Source organism: Paramisgurnus dabryanus, chromosome 19 (assembly GCF_030506205.2).
Source record: "Paramisgurnus dabryanus chromosome 19, PD_genome_1.1, whole genome shotgun sequence".
In the NCBI taxonomy this organism is placed as follows: domain Eukaryota; kingdom Metazoa; phylum Chordata; class Actinopteri; order Cypriniformes; family Cobitidae; genus Paramisgurnus; species Paramisgurnus dabryanus.
This window is the reverse complement of record NC_133355.1, coordinates 6,515,778-6,535,716: the sequence shown is the minus strand read 5'-3', so window position 1 is coordinate 6,535,716 and position 19,939 is coordinate 6,515,778. Positions and strand designations below refer to the sequence as shown.

At 35.4% G+C, this 19,939-nt stretch overlaps 1 protein-coding gene and 2 long non-coding RNA genes across 4 annotated transcripts; 1 reads left to right on the top strand and 2 right to left on the bottom strand.

Annotated features, from left to right (window-relative positions):
* Positions 1–322: 322 nt before the first annotated feature.
* Positions 323–1,878, top strand: LOC135776001 (uncharacterized). The gene is made up of 3 exons (XR_010544002.2): positions 323–1,086; positions 1,422–1,640; positions 1,741–1,878. It is a non-coding gene; the product is annotated as an uncharacterized lncRNA (long non-coding RNA).
* Positions 1,879–1,893: 15 nt separating this feature from the next.
* LOC135775984 (uncharacterized) lies at positions 1,894–7,215 on the bottom strand. 2 transcript variants are annotated; one of them, XM_065286607.2, is made up of 13 exons: positions 6,969–7,215; positions 6,643–6,785; positions 6,249–6,552; positions 6,085–6,176; positions 5,756–5,808; positions 5,607–5,646; positions 5,310–5,377; positions 5,132–5,224; positions 3,444–3,757; positions 3,129–3,307; positions 2,745–2,917; positions 2,404–2,618; positions 1,894–2,319 (listed from the first exon to the last, which is right to left on the bottom strand). In XM_065286607.2, exons 1-13 carry the CDS (start codon positions 7,162–7,164, stop codon positions 2,084–2,086), a joined length of 2,106 nt encoding a protein of 701 aa, XP_065142679.1. In that variant the 5' UTR covers positions 7,165–7,215; the 3' UTR covers positions 1,894–2,083. The 2 variants fall into 2 exon arrangements, with proteins under 2 accessions (XP_065142679.1, XP_065142683.1); XM_065286611.2 differs by having other exon boundaries at positions 3,213–3,307; positions 6,969–7,214.
* Positions 7,216–17,548: 10,333 nt separating this feature from the next.
* On the bottom strand, positions 17,549–19,939 carry LOC135771577 (uncharacterized). Its single transcript, XR_010542974.2, has 3 exons — positions 19,474–19,939; positions 19,362–19,379; positions 17,549–19,260 (listed from the first exon to the last, which is right to left on the bottom strand). It is a non-coding gene; the product is annotated as an uncharacterized lncRNA (long non-coding RNA).

Genomic DNA, 19,939 nt, shown 5'->3' with positions numbered 1-19,939 from the left:
AAACAGCAAAACCGAAATTAAAACAACAAATTAAAAACACAAAGGCAAATCTAAAAACAAAATAACAATTCAGAAAACACAACGCATAATCAGAAATCAAAACAACAAGTCAGAAACTTCAACGACAAATCTGAAAACAAAATAACAAACCAGAAAACAAAATAACAAACCAGAAAGCAAAATAAAAAGTCAGAAATCACAACAGCAAATCAGAACAACCGGAAAAGGTAGGTACAATGTGTTAGTGGATTGGTTACTGCTGATTGGACGACACGTCGTGGATTGGTTACTGCTGATTGGACGACACGTCTGTCAATCAAGATATACAGGAAGTAAGACTTTTTGAATCAACAAACTTGAAGGCAGAAGAATGGAATACATTCAACGCTATTTTGAGGACGGACATTCATATGCCGTGATTTTGGACATGCTTTCAACTTACCATGGCATTAAGATTAGCATGCGCTCTCTTAAAACACATCTAAAGGAAGCAAATATGTTTAGAAGAAAAAACTATTCCCCAGTACACGATGTCAGGAATGCCATAAGAGCGGAGCTACATGGACCAGGACAGTTATTCGGCTACCGGACAATGTGGTTGGCACTTCAGCAGAAACACAAGTTGCATGTAAAACGGGATGATGTTATGCGATTGATGCAGGAGCTAAACCCACAAGGGACATTTCAGAGAACACGTCGTAGATTTGTCCGGCGTACATATCATTCCATGGGACCGAACTATCTATGGCATGTAGATGGGTACGATAAACTGAAACCATTTGGTTTCGCTATATCGGGTTGCATTGATGGTTTTTCGAGGCGTGTTATGTGGCTTACTTGTGGACATACAAACAACGACCCTGCTGTCATTGCACACAACTTCATTTCCTGTGTACAACGCATGGGTGTTGTTCCTATGAGATTACGAACGGACTGTGGAACAGAAAACGGTACATTAGCAGCAATACAGTGCACTCTCCGCCATCACCATACAGATTACTATTCTGGTTTAAGAAGTCACATGTATGGTACATCAATGAGTAATCAGCGCATCGAATCTTGGTGGTCCATCTTAAGGAAAGCAAGGTTAGTCTTGAGCATAGTATTAACTTAATGCTATAAATGTAATTGTTTGTTTGATTGATGCTATACTATTACAATTTGTACATTCGTATACTTCTTTCAACTAGCCATAATATGCAAATTTGTGACCCTGTCTGTAAACCAGACAAACGAGTATAAAAGTTTGATTTTTGAAAGCTATTAATTTCATATTTGATTCGGAATATTTTCACAGAATGTTCTTTAAATTATGCAGAATGATTTAATGTGGAAAACTTGAAAAAATGACTTTAGCTGGAAGGGTTACAATTAAGAATACAGTATTGTATGTGACTGATTTATGTGGACTATTTTTGTAGGGCACAGTTCTGGATAAACCTTTTTGGGGATCTCAGAAACGATGGACACTTCAATGGCAGCAATGAACACCAGTGCCTGCTTCAATTTTGCTTTCAACATATCCTTCAGGCAGACTTGGATGAATGTGTAGAGCTGTGGAATAAGCACAGGATTAGGCCTTCTAGACTTGCCATGTGCCCTGGTGGAGTACCAAATGAGCTGTATCTTCTACCACACAGGTTCACAAATCATACATGTGTAAAATGCATTTAACCAATGTAATTAAGATAAGCATACATAAATGTATATGCTATATACATATAATGTTACTTCTTGCAGATCTGGATCGAGGGATTGTGGCTTTCCAGTTAATGATGTGGACTTAGGAGCTTTTCCTGAGTCAAGGCTGGCAACACAGTTATGTGGGGATATAAAAATTCAGGAATATCTAGAATTTGCAATGGAACATAATCAATTACAGAGGCCACAGAATTGGGAGGAAGCATTACATCTTTATTTTACAATGAAGGAAACAGCAGGTCTCTGAGCACGAGAATTCTTAAAGATGACACTAGAAACCACGGGGTACATCATGTTAAGAACTTAATGCCATGCATAAACTGAAAACTGTGACATTTCAAAAACTGTGAACACTGATACTGACTAGTACATTTGAGTTTAATTAAAAGCATCCAAAGCCTGGAGAATTCTGGATTCCGAAATCCATGTGAGATTTAAAACTACTGTATGTCTCTGAAAGCGGTAACTTGAGGGTGTTTGCACATGTGTTTGCCATTGGAAAGGGTGAAGTGTCAAGAAAAACAATGCATGGTTGTGGTGTTATTCCAGCTGGTGGAAGTGATGTGAGACCAGTGGCGAACATCAGCAGATTCTCCAGTGACACTTCAGTCTGGTGTTCTACAAACACAAAAATTATTATTTCTCTTATAGATTTTTGAAGTTCAGTAAAAACATCTGTTTGTTAAATTTCGAATAACACACCTTCACAGTCGAGGAGATAGTCTGACCAAAAGGAAAGGGTCTTGGATTCGTTTTGCCTCTGGTTACTACCTGCTGGGCTAAGTTCGTGTTTGAAGAGGTTTTCCAAATCGATGGCTGTTAGTTTCTTTTCATTGTGGCACAGGAAAGATCCTAACACACGGGGATGCTGCTGAAGTGCAGTCAGAAACTGCAGGGTGGCAAGTCCATCTTTAAATCTAGTAAAGATTTTAAAAAATGTGTAAAAAATTGTATGAACATTAAATTACAGCTATTTTGTACATCTTATAATAAACATTTGCCCAGGATGTAATGTTTATTTGACTTATTTTTTAATAAATTACCTTTTGATTACACTCTGGTTTCTGTCAATCACATACCACCTGAGATATTCTTCCACAACTTTATGTTTCTCCTCAAAATTCTTCACCAGTCGAAAACACCCAGCAGTCTGGAGCAGAGAGCTGTTCTTTAAAATTAGATCTTGTAGTGACTCCAGAGAAGTGGCATTCTGAATCTGAGAAAATTGACAAGAGTAAGTTGGTATGTGGTAGACATGTTAACAAGTCATCCATTCTAAAAAATTCTCTCAAAATGAAAATAAAATATTTAGGATTTTATTGTAATAAATACAGCAATCCCTTAAACTTATAAAATGTCTAGGGTCATCAATTAATTCAATTATATGAATTGAAACCTTCCAACTAATCACCGGTCTATTACCATACCTCTTGCAATGCTTTCACTATACCCTCATCTGTCACATCTTTAACAGTAGCGCTGAAAGAGGGCTGGTCTATAATGTGGTTTACCAGGTCTTTTGAGAGAAAATGGGGCCCTGGTCCTCCATGTACTATTGACACCGCAATCATCTTCCCTGCTAAGAAATACTCATCTTCCCTAACCGCTGTCATAGAAAGTAAAGCCAAATCACACACTGAATATTAGAGTCACAGACTGTAATTGTTACACAGATGGTATTTGTCAATAACAGGTAATGCTTTAAAAAAAAAAAAAAAATCAAAATCAAAATAAATGCATACCAACTGAATTGTATACCACGTAGCGGCTATAAGGAGGTCCATCAAAAATGGGTCGATTCTGCAGGGAGCTCATCAGTAAAGTGAGAAGTTCCCTTCTTGGTCCTCCTGTATCAAGTCCCTCTTCAAACGTGCCAGCATCATCCGAGAACTTCACAAACATATCATTGAATTCTGAGTATGATACCCGTTTAAATCCTCTGACTGCTCCATCCCACACATTGGATCTCATTATGTTGAATCTGCTGACACTCTTTCGATCAATGGCAAGAGCCAGATTCGAAATAATGTCAGGAGCTGTTAAACTGCTTTCACCCCTAAAGATATTAAACACAATTTTTATCATTTTGTCTTTTTTAATGAGTGAATCAGTATTTGTGTATATCTATGTATGTATGTACGTTTATATATGTGTGTGTGTGTGTGTGTGCGCGTGTATGTGTGTTACGTACACACACACACACACGCACACGCACACGCACACACACACACACACACACGGCAAGTTGTATTTTTGAGGATTACTTTTGTTATTGTACAACTACAGTGCTCTTGGTCAATTCAAAATGTTAACAAACCCTCAAACCTGAACATTTAAGTAGTAAAATTGAAATTTTGGCTTTCTTAAAAACACTACAGGCAGGCAGGCACAGACAGGTATTATTAAACATGAGCTAGTTGGACCTTTTTGGGTTGAAAATAGAAATAAAAAACAACTCTCAGACCTACTGCCAATTTTTAGAAGACACTTTCTTCAAGCAGTGGTACAGGAAAAAATCTGCATTTTTCAATAAGACTTTTTTATGCAAGACAACGCTTCAGCACATGCATCAAAGTACTCAACTGAGTGGCTGGCCAGTAAAGGCCTTAAAGGCGGAGTCCACGATGTTTGAAAAACGCTTTGGAAAAGGAGACGGGCCGACTACCAAAACACACTTATAGCCAATCAGCAGTAAGGAGCGTGTCTACTAACCGTCTCCGTTGCCTGGGTTGCGTATGTGTGGGGCAGGTCTATCAACAGAAGGTCCAGATTCTATTGGGGTAGGGGCGTGTTTGTTTAGGTGATTTCAAATATCAACATTGGCTTTCAAACATCGTGGACTCCGCCTTTAAAGGTGAAAAACTAATGACATGGCCCCTTTATTTACCTGACTTAAACCCTATTAAGAACTTTTGGACCCTTCTTAAGCAGGACATTTACAGTGAAGGTAAACAGTACACCTCTCTGAACAGTGTCTGGAGGCTGTGGCTACACAAAATGTTGATTCTGACCAGATCAAGAAACTGACTGAATCCGTGAATGGAAGGCTTGTGACTGTTATCGAAAAGAAGGGTGGCTATATTGGTCACTGTTTTTTTTTTTTCAGAAATGTTTATTTGTAAATGTAGAGTTTGTTTATTATTTTCACTTTAACAAGTGAAAAAAAACAAGTGAGATGGGAAAATCTTTTTTCATTCAGTTGCCTAATAATTCTGCACACTAATAGTTGCCTAATAATGGTGTACATAGAAATATTCTCTTAAGAAAGCCAACATTTCAATTTTACTACTTAAATGTTCAGGTTTGAGGGTTTGTTAACATTTTGAATTGACCCAGAGCACTGTAGTTGTACAATAACAAAAGTAATCCTCAAAAATACCACTTGCCTAATAATTGTGCCCACGGTGTATATCTTCTATCTGCAGCTTACTCTAGCTGTTCTGGGAGGTCAAAACTTTGTGCTGTGGTTACAAGCTCATCATCCTCTTGAGTAGTCGGAGGCGCATACACATCCACGTATTCTCTACATAAAAAGAGAGCAAGCAAAAAAATTTACACATTTCATAAGCAAAGTACAAAATTATTTTTTTTTCACTAACCCGACAAACCTGTAACACAGATTCTCTCTGGCAGCATGGTCTGAAGTACTTGGACGCTCATCCTCGGAATCAGAAAGCTAAACAAAAAACAGGTTTCATTGCCAGCTGTAATTTTATATAGAACTGTTACAGTGTCATTTTCAAAAGACAGATACTATTATTTAATTTTGGCAAGCAGTTTCTATTACTAGTTTTTTTCTATGCAGTACCTTATTAAAAATCACAACAATAGAAGCACAAGAGTAGGATCCAGGGATCAGACACAACTCAAGACACACTACTAGGTTAAAAGCAATTACCACTAACCTCTATTACACCTCTGTGTTGTGGAACCACATCAAGACCACTAAACAGCACACAAACAATAAAAAAAATAAAATGAGGTAATCATATGATGTTTAGCACAGATTTGACCAACAACAAATGAAGCATTTACAATATTAAGAAGACCTTACGTTTTGTTAACTGTTGTTTTTTCCGGTGTGCTTGAATGCTGAGGTGTTATTGGCTAAAGAAAAAAAAACATGTTTTATATATATATATATATATATATATATATATATATATATATATATATATATATATATATATATATATCACTCACACACACACACACACACACACACACACACACACACACACACACACACACACACACACAATCTAAACAAATATAACTGGTATACCATTCAATACTTTTTTAAGGAATTTGTTTTCATCTTTGCTTTCATCAACAGTGTTGGAAAGGACTTTTAAAGAAAAAGAATTGTCTTAATAATCTTACCATTGTGTCAGCCAGGTTGGATTCATCCGTATGCCTTGTTCTTATGAAAACTTCTGTGTCTGTGTCAGAGTCTGAACTGAGAATTTGGTTTGCTGCACACATAAGAAACTGTGTTATGTTATTGGGCTTAAATATATTCAATAAATAAATTGTGATAAACTAACCTTCAAAGTCATTCTTTTTGCAAATAAACAAATTTATCCTCTGATATGGTTTTCCAATCTCAGATTTGTAATCTTTAAGTGTAAAGGGTCTCTGTGTCCCGGGAACATTAATAACTTCAGATAAATCTGGATAGAGAAGTATGTAGGGTCCTTCCTCCATGTCTTTGTTAAAGTCTTTGAATTTTTTTTCTGCCATCCTAAGGAGATCGTTTGCAGTTATTTGTGGGTCTGTGAACAGGGGGAGTGTTTTCCCCCGTAGTGGTTTTAAGGCACCACTCTGAAGACACATTATACCGATATTAATCTGTAAGAATTCAAACAATATCACTGTAAGGAATGTGCAATTCAAAATTCATAGCTAAACTCCCACTTGTAAAGTATACTGTAACGTTACCTGAACTTTCTTCTGCTCATGTTTGCTTGATCCTCCTTTCTTGGAAATTGAAAAATTAGTTCTTTCTTTAGACTTCAGTTGTCGGTACTCCAAAAACTGATTTAAGGTGGGCGTTGGTGTTGTGCCCACGTCTGCTTTAACTACTGTGTACAAGAGACAAAAATCAACGCTGTTTATACCTCAACGTTACTTGCTTCACCAACGATTTGTATTTAAGCTGAGCTATCAGTCACACGCTACTTATTGCAGTAAGCTATATATTACAATATTTTGTGTTCTTTTAAATACAAAACAATAGCTAAGATAACGCTAGTTTATAATAATACCTGCAACGTCCGATGACATGGGGGCACACGTTTCCTGTTGTGTCTCTTTGAAAACCTTAAGATTTTTACCACATGAGCTGCAAAAAGTTGGCAAAGTGTCAAATCTGAAGCCACAGTAAGGGCAATACATAATGTATTCTCTTGTGCAGGCTGTCACAACGCGATACCAGACTGCTCGTACAGGCAACACGATCATAACACGGTCGGTTCCTCGCACGTGTAAAATGACGTCACTTCCTGTTGTCCTGACCTTCCGCAGTGTTTTGATTGACAGACTTGTCGACCAATCAGCAGTAACCAATCCACTCACACATTGTACCTACCTTTTCCGGTTGTTCTGATTTGCTGTTGTGATTTCTGACTTGTAAATTTGCTTTCTGGCATGTTTTTGTGTTTTCTGGTTTGTTATTTTGTTTTCAGGTTTGTTATTTTGTTTTCAGATCTGGCGTTGAAATTTCTGACTTGTTGTTTTGATTTCTGATTATGCGTTGTGTTTTCTGAATTGTTATTTTGTTTTTAGATTTGCCTTTGTGTTTTTAATTTGTTGTTTTAATTTCGGTTTTGCTGTTTTGTTTCGCACTTCCCGGCCACCGTATTACGACATTGTAATACACACAAATTTACATGTCCTTACATGATCCTGACACGGTCAAAAATTGTCGACTACTTCCCTACACCTGTGCTGCGTCCGAAACCGCCTACTACATACTATATAGTACGCGAAAAGCAGTAGGCGAGGCGAGTAGTATGTCCGAATACATAGTATTCGAAAAACAGTATGCGAAAAGTACCCGGATGACCTACTACTTCCGGTTAGATTTTGCAGTGTGCATACGATGGACGCTTCACTATCCCATGATGCCCCGGACGAGGAGTTATCCAACGAAGAAGAAGAGGCGCGGCTGTTTTCGCGCTGAAATGACATGACGTGATGACAACGTATGTCACGTGATGTAGCAAGATGGCGGATGTAGTACGTCCGAATCTCATTCATACTACCAGGATTCATCTAATTCAGTACCTACTATACAGTATGCGGTTTCGGACGCAGCCCTGGCCTCTCTTGCTTCTTCTTCTTCTTCTTCTTCTTTGAGCTTATTGGCGGCTCGCATTCTTAAAAGAGCATTACCGCCATCTACTGTGGGTATTGGATCAGAGACACTATAATCCTTCCCCCAGACCACTCAGGACTCAAGCTTTCGATGTTGCTGCGTGTTCCAGCTCCTCCATCTACAGCTCAAGTCCGTCACAGACCAGAGAGGATTAATAATAATAATAATAATAATAATACCTATATTCTATTTATTAAATTAGTACTATTTAAGAATTTAATTAATAAACTATCCCCTACCTCTAGATCTAGAAGCTTCTTTAATGTTAGTTGTTGTACACCTTTCTTCCTAAATTCTTCTATTAGTTTAGTCCTTTCCTCTATGTATCTATTGCAATTAATAAGCACATGCTCCACTGTTTCTCTAACTCCACACCACTCACACAATCCTGTAGGATGTTTCCCTATTACATGCATTGTCGAGTTAAGACCTGAATGTCCAAGTCTTAATCTTGATATAATAGTGTCTTCCTTTCTTCTCCCCCTCGAACTCCTTCCTCTTCCTACAATTGGTTGTATTGAATATAAATGTCTTCCTTTTTGTTCATTATCCCAATAAGATTGCCAGTTTATATTTATCTCTCTTTTTATTATTGACTTGAGTTCTGCTTTACTATACATTACTTCCATATCAATTCTTTCATTTGTCCTAACTTGTTTTGCTAATTTGTCTGCTGCTTCATTACCTAATATTCCAGCATGGGCCGGGACCCACAAGAATTGAACTATATTATTTGTCCGTTGCATCATATACATTGTCTGCAATATCTCCAATACAATATCCTGTCTAGTTTCAGATTTTTGTACTTCTAGACAACGCAAAGCTGAACTTGAATCTGAGCATATCAGAGTTCTATTTAATCCAATTTCATTTATTTTATTCATTGCCATCATAATTGCCATTAACTCTCCTGTAAAAACTGAAACATGATCTGTTATTCTTACCGCTTTTTCCACTTTTATCCTAGGGATGATATATGCTACCCCCACCTGACCATTCTGTGGGTCTTTGGATGCATCGGTGTACACCTGCGTATACTGTTCATACATTGATCCAATATATTCTCTTGTCATCCCTGCTTCATCAATACTCTCATTCTTATCTTGCCTTGATTCCAATAAAGATAGATCTATCTTTGGTTGTGGTAAAATCCATATTGGTGTTTCTGGTATTATTACTACTGGAATAACTCTGTACTCATTTAGTTTCATACTCTGCACTAAGTCTTTAATGATCCATCCAAAACTGTTAACTTTCCTTTTACCATGATCCCAGCATGTCTCAATTATACCTTTTGTCGGATGACTATCCTTCTGACCTTTAAGGTTCGCCCAGTAAGCCAGTATCAATTGCTTCCTTCTTAACTAATTGGCATCTCTCCCATTTCCACCTGTAACGCTGGAACAGGAGAAGAAGGATAAGCCCCGCAACAAATTCTCAAAGCTTGTGATTGAATTCTCTCTAATTTTTCCATGTGTGTCTTTGCAGCTGAACCATATGCTATACAACCATAATCTAATATAGCTCTTATCATTGTTGTGTAAATAGTTTTTAATGCCAATCTATCCGCTCCCCATTCACGTCCTGAAATACATCTCATTACATTTAATATCTTCTTACATTTTTCCACCATCTTATTTATATGTATACTCCACGTAACTTTTGTGTCAAACCACATACCTAAAAATCGTATCACTTTAACTTGTTCTAACTCTTTATTATATAACTTCATTTTTAAATGTATACTTGCCCTTTTATTTGTAAAAAATATGTATTTGGTTTTTTCCACTGAAAATTTAAAACCCCATTTATACGACCACATTTCAACATTATTTATCGCTGATTGCATTTTATTAACAATATAGTTGACATTCCTACCTCTGAACCACAGTGCCCCATCATCTGCGAATAATGATTTATTTATACTTCTATCTAGCGATTCAAATACATCATTTATCATAATTATAAACAACAAAGGACTTATGACACTCCCCTGAGGAGTTCCATTCTCAATTTTCCCTTCTCTTGATATACATTCTCCTACTTTTACTTTTATATTCCTATCAATTAAAAAATCTTTAATCCAATTATACATTTTCCCCTCAATTCCAATTTTATCTAACTTTATCAACAGACCCTCCTTCCATAGCATATCATATGCTTTCTCCACATCAAAAAAGACTGCTATGACGGTTTCTTTGTTTACCAACGCTTTCCTGATATCTGATTCCAACTTGATAATTGAGTCCATAGTTCCCTTCCCATGTCTAAACCCATTCTGGTATGGAGAGAACAAATTAATTTTTTCCATATGATACATTAAACGATCAGTAATCATTTTTTCCATTAGTTTACCCAAATGTGAGGTTAATGCTATTGGCCTATAGTTTAAAGGCGTTGTTGGTTCTTTACCTGGTTTCCTAATCGGTATAATTAAAGCCTCTTTCCAGCTCTTAGGTATAATCCCTTCTTCCCATACCCTATTATAAAACTCTAGAATGATTTTAAGAGACACATCACTCAACTTTTTTAACATTGCATAACTAATTCCATCTTGCCCTGGCATTGATGCCTTTGTATTTCTTAAAGCCCTCTTTAACTCTGAAAATGAAAAAGGAACATCAAGTAACCCATTTGTAACTCTTTTTTTCTCCTTAATATATGGATACTCTTTCAACAATTTCTGTCTCATTTCCTTGCACTCCTTTGACAAATTATCTGAACTATTAATTTTTGAAAATTCCCTCTGAAACATTTCTGCTTTTTCTTTGTCACTTATAGCTATCTCTTCCCCAATACTTAATACCGGGTAATCATATTCTCTTCGAATCCCACTCATTTTTTTAATCATCCCCCAAACTTCCTCAATTGGAGTACTTTTTCCTAATCCTTCACAGAATGATCTCCAATAATCTTTCTTTACTTCCCTTATTATTCTTCTAGCTTCTGCTTGAGCTTTTTTATATTTTATCATACTTTCCCAATTATGCGTTTTCTTAAGATTTTTGAATGCTTTTCTCTTCCTCTTAACTGCGGCTGTACACCTCTCATTCCACCACGGGACTATTTTCCCCACCCTTTTCCCTTTGCTTTTTGGAATACAATCACTAGCAGCACTTTGTATCACTGTTATTAATTCTTTATATAACCTTTCAATTATAATTTCTTCCTTCAACTTAATCAATTTTAATCCCTCCTCACACTTTTTCCCAAATTCCTCCCAATCTGCCTTTTCATACCTCCATTTCCCTGTATTTACCTGCTTTACATTCCTTATACCATTATTTACTATTGTGCTTAAAACAGGATAATGATCGCTTCCAATTGTACAGTTTTTTAAAACCTCCCAATTTATTATTCCCCCTAACTCCTTAGACACAATTGTTATATCTATTGCTGATTCTTTCCCTGAATTTACATCTATTCTTGTACTGGTCCCATCATTTATACAGACCAAGTTCTCATTCTCCATAAGCTCTTCCATGACCAGACCATTAGTATCAGTTAACAAACCTCCCCATAAATTGCTATGCGCATTGAAGTCCCCACAAATTATAACTCTTTCCCCCCTTAAACCTTTTATAGCTGCCATACTTTCTAATATTAGCCTTTTACATGGATTGTAAAAATTTATTATAACATACTTCTTATTTTCATACCAAATTTCCACAACTATATACTCCATTGTTTCCCCTTTCTCCAAAACTCTATATACAATTCCTTCCTTTAAAAAAATTACACAACCTCCTCCTTTACCTTCTTCCCTATCTCTTCTTACACTTGTATATCCTTTTAAAACAAAATCTAATCTAGGACACAACCATGACTCTTGAATATTTATAACATCTGGCTTATCTCTCATTTGGCTTATGTATCCCTTAAACTCTTGTCCATTCGCACAAAGGCTTCTAGCATTCCATTGTAAAATTATTAACATAACCCTATCCAACCCATACTTCCTGACTCGACTGAGATTCTGAACTAAGACTTCTCATTATATCTTCATATGTCAATCCCTTTATCTCTAAAAATCTTTCAGCTGCTTTAACAATTATCTGTAACTTCTCTGTTCTTCTTTCTGTTTGCGCTGTACAATTAATTACCTCTACCATGAATAGCACAAAATTTTTCTTACTTACTATCATTGTATCCTCTGTTATTCTATGTCCTTCACTCCTTCCAATCCCATCTCTTTCTTTCCCATTCTCCATTTCATCTGTCCTATTTTGTTTATTCCTACCACTAACTACCTTAACTGCTTCTGCATAAGTAATGTTATTTCTTTCTTTTTCCTGTTGTATTTCCTTTGCCCTTTTCCTTGCCTCACAACCTCCATACGCCGCATTATGACTACCTCCACAGTTACAACACTTCAAACCTACTCCTTCTCCACACTTCCCAAATTCATGCTCCCCTCCACAACGCGCACATCTAATTTTAGATTTACACACTGAAGCAGTATGTCCATATCTCTGGCAATTATAACACCTTAAAGGAGGAGCTATATACTTCCTAACCGGATAACTGATAAAACCCATTCTAATTCGGTCTGGTAAATCTTTCCCTTCCAGTTTTAGCCGTACCGATAGACTGTCCACTCTTCTTCCTTCCCTGTTCATTTGCAACCGAACTGCATCTATAACCTTTCCTCCTTCTATGTTCTTTTTTAAATCCTCCATAGTTACTCCCAAAGGAATACCATTAATAACGCCAAATTTCCATGAATTCAGCCCTACAATTTTATAATTCGATACCGTCTGGCCTCTCTTGCTCTCTGGTTACCTACAGTATATACCAAGTAAACGCATACTCCACCCAATGTCCCCCAGTGGAACTACAGCAGACATTTAAATAGTGCAATTATTATTTATTTATTTATTTATTTATTGTTTGTTTCGAGCAATATCTATGATACATCACAAAACCAAAACAGCAAAATCAAATGCATACATTGACAATACAGCACGTATTAATCATCATACAGCATCAAACCCTCTATTGCTCGAAAAGGAGTGGGTAGAAGTAGAACTTATTTAAACCCACCCCCATGAATTACAATTTATAGGAAAAACAACAGGAAATAAGAAAAAATGGTATGTGCTTCTATATAAGTTAAGAAAATCCTAACATCAAATAAATATATATTCCTATACAATATCATAATCCAAAAAGTACACACCCAAAAAAAAGAAACATAACAAGAAAAAAAAAAAAAAAAACTAATGCAGAGACCACATCCCTTGCAAATTGCACATGCAATTGACAATATTAATACCAGCAATGGTAAACAGAATACCTGTACGGTAAGATATTACAACCACACTATATATAGCCGTATTAATACACTTCTGATAATACCAACAATGGTAAACTAAATACCTAAAAGGTAAAATACACAACCTCATCAACCCATAAATATTTCAGTACAGTATCATAATACCAACAATGGTAAACCAACTATCCATAGGATAGAAAAACTTAACCAACAACTAATGCTACGCACACAATTGCGCCCCACTCTCCTTGTAATTTGTTAAGACCATTTTTTTATACAATACTTTAAATTGATTTAAGCTTCGGCATTGTTTGTATTCATGCCCGAGACTGTTCCATAACTTAATACCACGTATCGTCGCACAGAAACTCCTCCTAATAGTATTTATCCTTGGTATTAAGAAATTGCCATGCCTCCGTAAGCTATGCAGTTGTTCTCTCTGTATAAATAACTTTTGTAAGTTCACAGGTTATAGATTGTAATATGCTTTATATGACAATTGTAGTGTATGTAATTTAATTAAGTCCTGTAGTTTCAATAACTTTGATTCAATAAAAAGTGGATTTGTATGATCCAAAAATTTAGCTTTATTTATGATACGTATAGCCCTTTTTTGTAACATACATAATGAATGGATTGCATTGTTATAATTATTTCCCCATACTTCCACACAATAAGACAAATATGGTAGAATCAGGGTACAATACAGTGTACGTAGTATATTGACATCAAGGACCTGTTTAGCTTTATTTATTATTGCAAGGCTTTTGGAGATTTTAGTTTGTATGTGTCTAATGTGCGTTTTCCAGGTTAGTCTATTATCTATTGTAACTCCTAGAAATTTAATCTCAGAAACATAATCAATTTGTATCCCTTCTATCTCAATCGTTTTGTCCGTTTTACTCATATAATTACCAAATAATATAGCCTTTGTTTTATCTAAATTTAAAGATAGTTTATTACTATCCATCCATTTTTTTATGTTGCTTAATTCCGTATTAATGATATTAATTGCCTTGTCAAAATTGTCATCACAATAAAAAATGTTGGTGTCATCTGCAAACAATACACACTTAATTAATTTAGAAACTTGAAATATATCGTTGATGTACAAATTGAATAGTTTTGGGCCCAATACTGACCCTTGAGGGACACCACAGGAAATTTCACAACACTCCGAGGAGAATTCGCCCATCTCTACATATTGTACTCTGTCACTCAAGTAGCTCTTTATCCAATTTCCAGCCACCCCACGTATTCCATATCTTTCTAATTTCTTAAGTAGTATAGCATGATTAATAGTATCAAAGGCTTTTTTCAGATCAATAAATACACCAATAGTAATTTTTTTGTTGTCCAAAGCCTTTGATAATTCTTCAGTTGCATCAATTATGGCCATAGATGTAGACCTTTTATTTCTGAATCCATATTGGCCTTCATTAATCAGATTGTATTTTTCAACAAATTTTTCTAATCTGGCATTGAAAATCTTTTCTAAAATTTTTGAAAATTGAGGAAGCAATGAAATTGGTCTATAATTATTAAAATTGTGTTTATTTTCCAGTTTTAAATAATGGAATAACTTTTGCCATTTTCATTTTCTTCGGGACACAGCCATTTATGAGTGACAGATTACAAATATGTGTTAATGGTGTTTTGATATTATGTATGCAATGGCTTTTACACTGTCAGATCGAATGACTGTTGTTACTGTTGACTGACTGTTAACACACTTTTGTAAACACCCAGTTTAGTCCTATAAAATTCAGCCAATAGATGATCAGACAAGCATCTTCACTATAACTACACGACATCTAAATGTGAATAAACAGAAAATATTATAAGATTGATAAGCTTCCATTTTTCCTTTGAAGTCTGTTAAGGATAACTGTGGAACTTGTGTCACGATTTTGTCTACATAACCTCATTAGGCCTATAGGGAACGTGAAGATTATGGGTCGTGGGCGCCATGTTTAGAGGCACAGGCTGTTTCTCAATAGAGGGTATGCATTGACGTCACTTTTCCACGTGACCATGCCGGAACCTGCCCTCTCGAGTGGCAAAACATTCAACAAAATGGCTGGCTGTTGGCGACTGCAAAAATGTCAGTATAACTAAGAATTATCAGCAAAAATTGAATTTAGTTTCACTTGATAGTGTCCCTAGCAATTTGTTAACTCACCTGTGGTCAGTGGACGTTGTCATGAACGATCCATTTACTTCTCCTTTCTGTGTCTCTTGGCAGTCTGTAAAACGATAGCTCCGAAGTTTCCGAAATCTATCGCACAACAACTTTTTCCCATTTAGATGCGTTTTCCCTGTGTTTTTGCAGATTTTTACTCAAATGCTGCCGCTCTGTCTTTTGCCACTCAGTGGGCGTAACCGCAGTCACTTTCGCGGAAGGTGACTTAAGGTGAATGACCTAAACTCTTAAAAATAAAGTTATTAAGACGAAGGAGGTTATTAAGAGTAACCTTACTTTTCTATATTCAATCAATTCACATTGGAAAATGTAAGCCACGCCCACTATTTACCTCCTGTGATATTCTGTTTCACCTCACAACGTGTAAGTAAAGCTGATCATGATCTTTGGTTCACAGGGACTTTAGACTTCAGTGTCTGGCGGCCCACCTGTTTGATTTGTGACAAATCTTTTACCGTCAACTGTCCTTTTAAGCACATTACAGGTATTTGTATATTAATGTCAGAGACACTCAAACACTCACATAAATACTATGATAAAAGTTATTGCCACTAGTGAGAACATACAAATAAATCACTATTGATTGCGTTTTCCCAAAAGCATCATTAGTCAACTATGGTCACAAGTTTCGTCATTACAGCATAGTTCATTGCTTCGGCTTTTACCCAAAACGATCATTCCAAAACATTTGCAAACTGCATTGCAAACGTGTGTGGTTGTAAATACAGCTTTCAAGCTCATTTAATGTACATAATTTCAAATACATACAAATTCAAATTCATGTCTCTAAATTAATTTGCTAAAGGTCCCATATTTCATAGCGGTAACACTTTATTTCGATAGTCCACTTTAGACATTTTACTAACTATAAGTAACTTTGCAACTACTTATCAACTACCAATCTTTAGAGAATTAGTAGACTGTCTACTTAATATCTACTAACACTTTATTGTGATGAAATCTCAACAGACATTCAACTGTCTATAAGTATCTTTGCAGGTGCATGTCAACTTATTCCACTAACCCAAACCTCTTCCCTAACCCCAACCCTTACAGTCTACTAATACACTAATGACAGTTAGTTGACGTATAGTTGCAAATTATTGAAAGTTAGTTGACATGTAGTTGCAAAGTTATTTACAGTTAGTAGAATGTCTAAAGTGGACTATCAAAATAAAGTGTAACCTTCATAGCTTTCAAGAGTTTTGTTTTAGATTATGAAGTTATTAAGAATTTATATTTGCAGTATAAAACATTTCTCTATTTTTATAACAGCTCCTCTTTCAGGAGCTCTGCTAAGAACAGGTGGTTTTGGCCTGTAATAAGTAATATTCATGAGCCTCTATGCTACAGGCCTTTTGTTGAATGAGTGAAATACACAGCTGAAATAACATTAGCCTACCCATTGAAGTGAGAGATTGTTTCTCTATACTTCTATAATCTTTTCAAACTTGGTTATTCTAAACACATACACCATGTTTCCATTAAATTGGCAGCTTACCTATCTGCCATATTTAATTGTGAAGACAATAAATCTAAACGTATTATATTTATTTTGCTTGGGGTAATAGTTTTGTTTTCAATATCACAAATCTTAAATATTGTTATTGTTGATAATCTTTGATGTTAGTGATCCTGAAAGAAATGTTAGATCCTACAGATCCAAGGTTCAGATCCAATTCAACTAGATCTCCTGTCATAAAAATGCCTTTGTCTGTTACTCAAAGATTATCAAGAGTTAACACTTTTACTCAAGCTCGAGGAATAAAGAGGGTGAAGAACAGCAGGCACGAGAGGATGTGGTGATAAAATTAAACGAGTTCATGTAATTTATGTAATGTTTTAGTTGCGCTCTCAATGTTCATTCCGGACTTCTGATTAGATTCAGCAGGTGTTATTATATCAACAAATAGCCATGAAAAATACTCCATGATGTCATTAAATACCTTGAGATAGAGTTCTTATCTTTATTTGTGAAGACAATACAGGCATAAACAACAGTAGAAAAAAAATGCAGAACAGAAAATATGTAAAATAAAAAATATATCTATAAAAATGAATAAATGCATATATGGGTAAGAAAATAAAGTCACCTCTCAGATAATACACCCAAACTTTGTTTCTAAAATATACTTAGATTCATCACTGTAAGAAATGTACAATGCATGTAAAATTAACAGCAACGCAAAAGTTTCCACAAATACAAACAATCTGCATGAGTGCATTTACATGACAACATACAGAGGTAAACATGTGAACACTGACACTGTATGTTGTGAAAAATAATTTATTTATATAACACTGTTTTTACTAAATATCAGTGCAGTTCAAAGTGCTTTACAAGCAAAGACAAGCAATGTACGCACTGTATATAAGAAATTAAACTAATCTTTAAATGACTACATAATAGTGGTGTATGATTTCTTGCCCAAGAAACATACAAAATTCAGTATATTATGACTTTCCTCCCTGTTTCTCATCTTCTGACTGAAAAAGACAGTTAAGGAGTTTCCCTTTTAAGACTATACTGTAACCGTCTACTTCAATCAATTAAACTTTTTTTAAAGACAATCTCTTGGTCGAAAGCAGCAACAATACACACACAAAGACATATTTCACAAACACTTATTTACATGTGTACTAAAACACCAATGATTTCACATACAGTATTGGACGCTGGAGAAGTGTTGCAGGTTTCACTCACACAGCTTCTCAAACGGTCTGTTTAAGTAAATTATGTGTTTACTTGTTTCAGAGAAACCCTAATGATCGCTGACAAAGTTTTCTTCTTTCAGCTGCATCATTTTAATGTCTGTATTCTGACATGAAGTTTAAAACTTACAGCTGAAATGGTTAACTGTAATTACCGGTTGAAATTAATATTTATGATGTAATACAATGATATAAAAATAGATGTTGTCGTTATGCTTGTGGGCAGTCATATGCAAATGAATTTGCCCATGTGACATTAAATCCACAAATACCCAGGGGTGCATTTCCCAAAACCATCATTAGCCAACTATGCAAGTTACGTCAATACAGCATACTTCAACGATTTGATGAAAAAATCGATTTCCCGAAATACCCTTTAAAGGACATTTGCAAACTGCATCGCAAACTTTGGTTGTAACTACAGCTCTTAAGCTAAAAGCATAGTTGTGTGTTAGTTTGACATGCAGATTTACACAGATCATGCACTTGAGTAAAATAAGCGAGCAACATTTAGTACACTGTATCAAAGATATATTTATGTGATGTCATTAACTATGTAGTTGAACCAACGTAATGTGCAACAAAGTTACTATGCTAGTTAGTTTCTCCAATAATGATTCATACTAGGGTAGTTAAGCAGAAAGTTATGCTGTAATACGGGGAATGCAGCCCAGACGGAGTGTATTTAGAGTTGACATAAATTTGTTGTTGATGATAAGGATGTTTTAAACTATATGACACTTTCATGATGTATTAATGATACTAAGACCTCTATATGTCAAAAGCTCAAGGAAAGTTTGATTCCTTGTGTCATTACCCTTTTAATAAAAACCGGAAAATATGTTTACGAATGAAACTGCATAATGATCTGGTTGTGATCTGAATCTAAATTAAAACAGAATTAAACTTTTTAAAAATTAGTAGGAGCACTCATAGATTCACAAGAGCTATATTTTTGCATTTCTTGATCTGACACTGCAGAATCTGTGGCTGTGAAATAAAATAAGAGGTAATGTAAAAAACCCCTTTAAAGTAAACAAAATTACACAAGTGATCAAACTCATTTCTGTGTAAAATGTAACAATACTTACTACTGCCTGACACACAGCCTGTAACAATAAAAAAAAAAAAATGTGGATTAACAATGATAACAATAAACACAGTGATTGTGAATAATGTGTTATAGACATTTATAAAAATCACCTTTTAAAAGTCTTTTAACCTGACTGGACTTCATCCACACAACGACTCCCATTATAACAGCAAAGACAATGAGAGGCAGCAAACATCCAGCAGCGACTGAATATCAACAATTATTATTATTAATAATTTACGATTATTGCATCAGTACGAGAAAATACATTTCAGTTTCCATACAAAAATGTCTGTAAATCTTAATCTGGAAGTGACATCATATTCATTATATTAGTAATAAACAAATCCTTTCTGTACACACATCACATGAACTGTGACATACTGACACCATTTAAACAACAACAATACAGTTTGTTTTCTCAAGCTTACCTAGTAGCACAAATAACACCCTCAGATATTTTTCAGATGAGGAAGCTGAAGATGTTTTAAGAAAAACATTAATTCTTGGAAAATTGGTACAACATCAGTGGATAAACATTGAGGTATCTATTTTCTATTATATGTTAATTTACAC

What these genes read in the sequence shown, in the direction of transcription:
- LOC135775984 (XM_065286607.2), bottom strand. Translation starts at nt 7,164, where the DNA reads ATGATCGTGTTGCCTGTACGAGCAGTCTGGTATCGCGTTGTGACAGCC. An exon ending in CATGTCATCGGACGTTGCAG is followed by an intron (nt 6,786 to 6,968) that starts GTATTATTATAA and finishes TCTTGTACACAG; the next exon opens with TAGTTAAAGCAGACGTGGGC. An exon ending in AAAACAACAGTTAACAAAAC is followed by an intron (nt 5,647 to 5,755) that starts GTAAGGTCTTCT and finishes TGTGCTGTTTAG; the next exon opens with TGGTCTTGATGTGGTTCCAC.